Source organism: Temnothorax nylanderi, unplaced genomic scaffold (genome assembly GCF_030848795.1).
Source record: "Temnothorax nylanderi isolate EJ_2023f unplaced genomic scaffold, tnyl_v1.0 TNYL_tig0004_pilon, whole genome shotgun sequence".
Taxonomy (NCBI): Eukaryota; Metazoa; Arthropoda; class Insecta; order Hymenoptera; family Formicidae; genus Temnothorax; species Temnothorax nylanderi.
In genome coordinates, this window is record NW_027249066.1 from 445,542 (window position 1) to 453,551 (window position 8,010).

General features: G+C 39.3%; 1 protein-coding gene across 3 annotated transcripts; it reads right to left on the bottom strand.

Annotated features, from left to right (window-relative positions):
- Positions 1–92: 92 nt before the first annotated feature.
- Positions 93–7,899, bottom strand: LOC139772911 (ubiquitin-conjugating enzyme E2 Q2). 3 transcript variants are annotated; one of them, XR_011718225.1, is made up of 7 exons: positions 6,510–7,521; positions 6,095–6,442; positions 5,837–5,996; positions 5,040–5,191; positions 4,616–4,913; positions 4,448–4,545; positions 93–905 (listed from the first exon to the last, which is right to left on the bottom strand). XR_011718225.1 is itself a non-coding variant. In XM_071706980.1 (6 exons), exons 1-6 carry the CDS (start codon positions 7,740–7,742, stop codon positions 4,514–4,516), a joined length of 1,152 nt encoding a protein of 383 aa, XP_071563081.1. In that variant the 5' UTR covers positions 7,743–7,899; the 3' UTR covers positions 93–4,513. The 3 variants fall into 3 exon arrangements, 2 of the variants coding, with proteins under 2 accessions (XP_071563081.1, XP_071563071.1); XM_071706980.1 differs by lacking the exon at positions 6,510–7,521 and adding an exon at positions 7,581–7,899 and having other exon boundaries at positions 93–4,545; XM_071706970.1 differs by having other exon boundaries at positions 93–4,545.
- Positions 7,900–8,010: the final 111 nt, after the last annotated feature.

The following is an 8,010-nucleotide window of genomic DNA, read 5'->3' on the forward strand; positions in this document are numbered from 1 at the left end:
GGCGCGATAATTTAATCATTCGTCATATCCTGATAATGTATCTGTAAATATAAAAAGGGTGCACGTGTGTATGTATATGTACACAATTCAAATAAGTTTTTTTTTTTATTAAAATCTTTATTTTTTGTGTTTCGTAGCGTTCTCCTAAACAATAATTAACGTAACTTAACGTGAAATTGTGGTGTAAGAGAGAAAGAGAGAGAGGAGGAAAGAGAGAGAAAGTATAATGCTCGATATATTAGAATTATGGAAACTTTCACTCAAATCAATAATGGTACGATATACAAGTGGAGCAGATTTAAGATACGTAGAGTACTCTTAAGATTATAGATATTGACAATAAGACGACGTGACCGATTAACAAAAATTAATCGATCTCTCGGTTGACCAATGAGTTAATTACGCAAATAGGTACGCAGACAGAGTAGAGACATAAGTTAACTTATGGGTTTAGACTCGGGGATCGTCATCGTCTACGTCGAGAAAAGAACGACACCCATGATAACGTTTGTGGAAAAGGTGGAGAGGACGATTTGCGACAAGAACTGAAAATAAAGAAAATTCTAATCGCGATTTCTCTCGACGCGTACGACACACACATACACACACTGCTTCAATCCGGAAGTCTATACCCTCGTCAGAAAATGTTATAATATGAGAGTTAAGTTATATCATATACTTAACACGATACACAAAGTCGTTACATCCCGAGTATCAAATGGATACGATCAAATACCACGGTTCAAGCGAAACGCAGATTATTACTTGTCGTTCTGTCTTGATAAGAATGCGGATCTGTAACCAGGTACACGTGGATGTAATAATTTCCATAAGTATGCTTGTATCATGTTTTTACAGTCGCTTCAGTTCACTTATTTATGTTCCGCGTGAACCGGGTGCTCTCCCTTTAAACAAAAAGAAATAATTTGTCATTACATCAATCAATTATTCGCATTTACTTAATGCATAATAAACATATCCACGTCATTAGCGAAACGTGAAAAGTTGGAACAAATGAGTTGGTTTGGAAGAGACTTTAGACGACTATTTTTGCCACAAATACATCTCGGAATGGGATATGTATATCCACCTTCCCAATTGGCACTTAATGCCTTCGTACGAAAATCTCAAGAATCACAATTTCATAATTCATGTTTCCATATTCACAAATACGTAGAAAGTCCCCATTCGACGCGGATAAATTGCTCGAGTATCTTTTATTCTCATGCTCGCGAATCTCCAACCATCGCGTGAAAGACACACTTTACAAATGTAACGTGGAAGAAAAGTATGTTCAAGTTCTACTTTTATTCAGTCTTCAAATAGAAAGATTACCCTCGAATACGTAACAAAAATTTGACAACTACATTACCGCACACAATCTAAAGATTTGAGAAATGCATCCCGGAGTCGTGTAATAACCGACTAATTCAAAACTTCCACCTGTCCTTTAGGCTCACATTCTTTCGTCAAAAATGTTTAGTCCGGAACGAATCCCGAGTACGTTCCGCGCGGAATTATTATCTTATCTTAGTACGCATCTCTCGTCAATCGTAGTTATCTCGTTTATTAAATGTAATTAATTCGAACTAATCGCGTGCGACATGTCAACCTTACATCGAGACTCTGAGATTTCTGAAATCGTCACGAATATTCGGCGAGAGCCGAATGTCGAATGTCGTGTTAAGAAAACGAAGAGTCTTAACGATATTTGTAGCAAAAATACACATGTCACGTTGCTCCCCGCGATCATACGCAATTATTACATTAAAAAAAAATAAAACTTAACAGACGACACGAAGTTTTGGCAAAGAACATAACGTTTAACGACGTCGAACAACCAGTACTCAGTGTCAAACGGGTGGCGGCTGTACAAATCGTGGGTACCCGTTGACAACGAGCTCGATGATCGCACACCTATACTTAAGAATCTATTTATTTATATGACGATTTGCTCACAAACGAGTTTAACTGTACCGCGAACGAAACCTAGTGACCCCAGCTACTCGATCCAGTTATACCGATAATCATGTGTACTGATACATCGTACATGCGTTATTGCCAATAACATATGTACTGCTCCATCTCCATACGATTAATAGGCGTTCAGGTATATTCATTCATTCTAACGAAAGCAAACACGATAATTACGCAGACACGTTACCCTAACATAATATTATAAAAAAAGTAATACGTCTGAAATAAAAATCCCTGAAGTATAACAGTTATGGACCGTCATAATTGGTTGTTTCGATTGACGATATTTACAACGAAAATGACAGATTTCCTCGACTCTTATGAAAATAATATGACTACTCTTAATCGATATATAATCATAAATGTTCACGTTTGACGTGTTTGCAAATGAACATAATGGTCGCAGAAACTACGCGTTCGAAGTTACGTAGGAAGATGAAGCATAAGGAACAGAATGCATATGTATATATGTGTATGTGGTATATGCATGTATGGCTGCGTTCGAAAACTTCACTCGAGTGCACACCAGCGTCGTTCTGTCCTTGGTCAACTTTTAGTAAATAACAAAGATAGAATGACGCGGTGTGCACCCGAGTAAAGTTTTCGAACGCAGCCTATGAATCAGGACGTGTGTATCTATGTATGTATGTATGTACGAAACAAACTGCATTATAAATGCTTAGAAGTGCGATACAAATCTGAAGATGATCAATTAACGTAATTTTTCAATTTCGGCAGCTCAACTTCAATGCCGTGTTGCAAATATCCATTTACCGATAACAGATATACAATTTTTATGAAAAAGGGATATACCTTTACAGGTATAATTGATAGCAAAAATTAGATTCACTAAAGTTACAAACATCACTATATTGTTACATTTAATTCTAACGGACAAATTCGCTTTAGAAGTGCGTACGTAACACTTTGGCCATTTACCGCTTACACGAACAATAGTCGATTGTTACCGAGTGCGTGTAAACCGCTTGAAAAAATTACCTCTCGCGATTACTAGAACTCTAACATTTGCATGGCTCTCACACAGTTCTTCGAAAACAAATTTGCACATAAGAATTAATTCCATATGAATAATGTTTAGCTCGCGCATCTCTTATTTAAAAAATTATATCTTGCATATACAATATATGATTTTATATCTTATAGATTGTGTCATAGAGAAAATAATGGAGAATAGATTTTAGAATGGATTTGTAGATGAAACACACAACCAAAACTTTTAAGCTTCTACTGCATTTATGCCCTCCGATAAAGACTCTAAAGAGTACTTGCGTTATATACATCTATACAATTCCTATATTCGATTGAATATTACACACAACGGGATATATATATTATAGAACGCTATAAGCCGTTTGTCTCGATAATATTGCAAAGAAAAAAGACCAACATAAACTTTTGTAATATTTACTATTTTAAGAACGAAAATATGTTGCTACAGCATCTATATATTCGCATCTGACTCTCACTCTTACGTTCTATGCAAAAAGATAAACATCCATATTAATTATTGCATCGTATACAATACAAGCATTGTAAGATCTACGTTTCATCTAATCCAATAACGCTACGAAATATACTATTCGCCGAATGTAAAAAAATATCGCTTCTCGTGTCAAAAATCTGACTTGATTAATATTGATATAGACAAAATTAGTTTTATAAAACATACTTAATTGCAAGTCTGAAAAGCTTGCAGAGACTTTTGTAACTTCTATGATCGTACTCTCTAGAGCCTCCCGATAGTAAAACTATACTTTTATATTCTATTTAGCCGTTTTCTTTGCGCACAATTTTTTTTTAAGAAATGTTTTGGTTGTGTGTACTCACGTAATTTTTGGATAGCATTTACGAGATGCCTGGCAAAGGATTTCAAGAATAGAAGTAATATACATTTTTCTTCAAGAGATGCATTTTTACTACCATTATTTTTACTTGTTTACGGCATATACAGCAAAGAAATATAGCCTTGTCATTGAAATGCACAGAACATAATTTATAGAAAATAAGGAAAGTGATAAAATAATAAAAGGAAAAATTTTAAAATTTGTCCAGTAATATATTGATCTAAAACGTCGACCATAATCTCCTCCCGTGAAAGAGACAGGAAGCACGATTGCGCAATTTTTCAGAAGTTACACTGTTTCGCACGTACAACATATGTATCTTTAAGGAGTACATAAAATTACTATACCACAATATAGTAATAACTGGGATTCTCGAAACATAAGAATCAATTTCAAGCGAAATGATACCTTACATTTATCGATACAATTCGCGATCTAACTACTAATGACCGAAAAAAATATGGATACGTAACCAAGGTGTACGGCAGCCTTTTTAGCCATCAAAGGAATTATATGTTAGATTAATTCAGTATCTTAAGTTACCTAGTTACTGCTGTGTTTGTGTATCAAATCATTATCATAACAATTACTTGTTGGGCACACACCGAATTAAAGTCTCAGCTGTAAGCATGCATCATATCTTCGGTATTTTTTCCGCAATCCGGTCTTCATTAGCCATCCTCTTTTGGAGGTGTGAACCAACCTGTCGAAATATTTTTTGAGCGATGTAACAATTAACGAATTAACATAGTATAAAACAAGTGAATCCTCACCATTCTTTTCATGTATTTGTACAAGAGACTTGAATGACTGTTGGGCACGTGCCAAACTGTATTGGCCTTGTCCACCACACACTTTGCCAGCGCCACCTGATCCTTGGAACTGTATACGCGCTTTCCCCTTCACTAACGTCGCTGAAATCTGCATTATAACAGCTTCTACCGTGTACGCCGAACTCCATCCCTGTTTTGTGAGAAGTTCCATGCAAATGGCACCTCCCACGAGAACGTATCCACCAGATATGATAGGATGTACGACTCTTACAAATGGAGGTTCGAATGGGTAAGTTTCCTACGATAATAAAAATTTAGAATAAAATATCTGAAAGAAAATTTAGATAAAATTGCTAAAAATTGCAAATTAATAAATACATCTTATTCAAAGCTTAAATCTCAAATTTAATTATATACAAGTTACCTTGAAAAGCATATTGAGAAGAATACTGTCTTTGCCCTCTTTCTCTTTCAAAAGAATGAGATCGCTATGAAGTGGTGAATCGGGATCTACACACATCAATCTGATATTCCATTCATACAAACTGTCATTTACTAGTTCTATGCTATACATTCCTGAAAAAAAAAATCAAATACATGTAGGATATTTCGAAAATCTTTTGACAAGTTTCTGAAGTGAATTTTTTTAACTCATAATAAACAAAAAAGTTTATATAAACTCATATAAACCAAACCGAAAGTTCATGGAATAAAAGTTGTCATTAAAATATTAGATTCGACAACAAAATTTTGAACTGACAATATCTGACCAATATCAAGGGTGCAATCCACTTGGCGCTCCAAACGCTCTTGGAAACATTTCATCCTTGTTGTTCATCAAATGTTAAACAAAAACAAAATAATGCTCTGAAGCATTTGAAGCATCTAGTGGATCGCACACGTCATAGTTCACAAAATATGTTCCGATTAAATACAGTGACATATCAGATCATGAACTGCCACATTCTTTCAAAAGTCCAATAGAAAATTCACAACAAATAATTTCACAAGAATTAAAAATATGTTGACAAAGCATCTACTCCATTTTTAATTGTAACTAGATATATAAAGAACTCAAAATTATCTGTAGTCAATCAGATAGAGGATATTTCTCATGAACTGTCTCATGTGACATGATATTGGTCAAACTGTATACATATGATGCACGTATAATAATCAATAAAATTTTGCCTGATTGTAGTCACACAAACTTTAACATACCCTTTTTAAAGCTGTCACTTCGGTATATATCACGCAGCTCCTTCATGAGTCTGTCAGTGGCTTGTACACTTCCACAAACAGATCCTTTTAAATAATCTTGTCTCTGATTCTGTCTCAACCTTTCCAATGTCGCGAGGTGTTCCAAGTCCATTTCTTCGCTCTGTATCATTAAAGATTGAGATCAATTAGACAAAGATTAACGACAGCGGTAACTAAAGTATAATAGTAAACCAATCGTGTAACTTTCTCTCTTTTTACCTTATTCTTAGAATTAGCGTCTCCTTCGTCCATATCCAGATGAAGGTCTTCTTCAGTCTCGCTCTCTTCATCCTCGTCGATATCGTCTAGGTCCTCGGCGTCCATCCTCTGCGCCACAGCTTCGTTTGATCCTCCTAAACGCAATGGATCCAAGGCGGTTCTCAGCCTTTCGACGTCCGGTGGCTCCGGTAACGAGTGTAGTCTGCATAACTCTTTCAGCAGGATACCAACTTGGTTGATTACATGGTTGTCGCGGCCGGTCGTGTTACTTAAAATTTGTACAGCGTTCGTAACACTAGTCTCCTCGGATTCGGCGAACCAGACGGGCGGCGTTGAAGGATAGGTTTCCTACGTAAACACCATTAGTATTGATGCAGCAGCATTATGGATGGGACGAACAAATCAATTCATATACCTTAACGCGCGCGGGACAACATAAGCGGTTCAATTGTACCGAGACCGTATTATTGTAAGGATTGTAAAAACCCCCGGGGGAGTGTTTTAAAACGAAAGATAACAAACTTTCAACACACAGAACCGTACCTCTCGCCATACACGACACGCAGGCGCACACGTTGTATGTACATTTAAACACGCACGCAAGAAAAACACCGAAAAAAAAAAAAATAAAACTCGCACACACCGACATCTGTCGCGTAATCGGCCAATGATGCTGAAATACCCACGCTGTAATCGTACGACAGGCAAATATACGCGCGTTGCAAAAGGATCGCGCTCGATTGCGACGTTCGTTACTCGTGAGTCGTGCTGACATCGCGGACACGTATGTACACAGACACAAAACGCGGCACCGTTGCGCCTCGACGTTACGAGAAAGAGAGAAAAAAAAGACCGCGCCGTCGATTGAACTGGGTTTCCTAAACGCGGAACGTCACGAGGCGCGAGATCTTCTTTGTCCGGGTGCTCTTCTCTCCTCTACCTTTGTCTCTGACATGCGGTGTAAGGAAAAAAAAAAAAAAAAAACAATGCCCGCGAGATCCCGGAACGGTGAATACTCCGCGCGCGAGGGGACGGGGCATCGACTCTCGTTCGATCCGCGCCGTTAATCCGCCGACGGAGTCCTCGCGGAGGAGAGTAGAGCGAGGAAAAAAATCGATCGCACGGCGCGACGAGACAATCGAGAACGGGAGACGTGAGGGACAGGTAATCGAGCGATCTCGGCGGCGAGGATCCCGTTCCGCGACACCACCAAACAAACGTCGGAGTGTCGTCGTCTCCTTTGTCCGTCCGTCCGTCCGTCCGTCCGACCGAAACGGGGATGAACGGATGAACGAGACGAGGACCGAAGCGGCGAAACGAAACGAACGTGTACCGTATATACGGTATATACTCAACGCACTCCACTCGTTCACTCACAGACGATGCCTAACGATCGTCCTAAGAGCGGGCACAATCGGCGATAACCCCCCTCCCCCCCGGTCCCTTCTTTGCCATGTTACGCGCGCGCGTGTGTTGCTGCACTTACTGTGATATTGGCGTGTATTTCGTACTTCTTCCCATTTTTACCGACGAATCTGCAGCTGAGCTCGTCCACGCTCGCAGACATTATCTGAAACCTCTCATGGCTCTTGGGGAAGACGGATTCGAGCGTTTTGATTTCCTGCTTGAGGGTGTTCAGACAAGCCATTTGCGGTGCGACGTACGGGCGGAGCGGCGCGTATACGGCGGGCACAGGCGGCGGCTTTTTACCCCGTCCGAACGAGACACGGACGAAATAACCGTGGTGACAGAGACAAGATGATTCTGATGACTACCCGAACAAAATGGCGACCGCGACCAGCCGCCTCGGCCGCGCTCGTGCGGGCTCGTTGCACTTCGCCGCCGACGCGGCGCCATCTCGCCGACGTCGGTCGAAACGTCCCCAGGGTGACGTACTTCCGGCGCGAGTGCAGCTG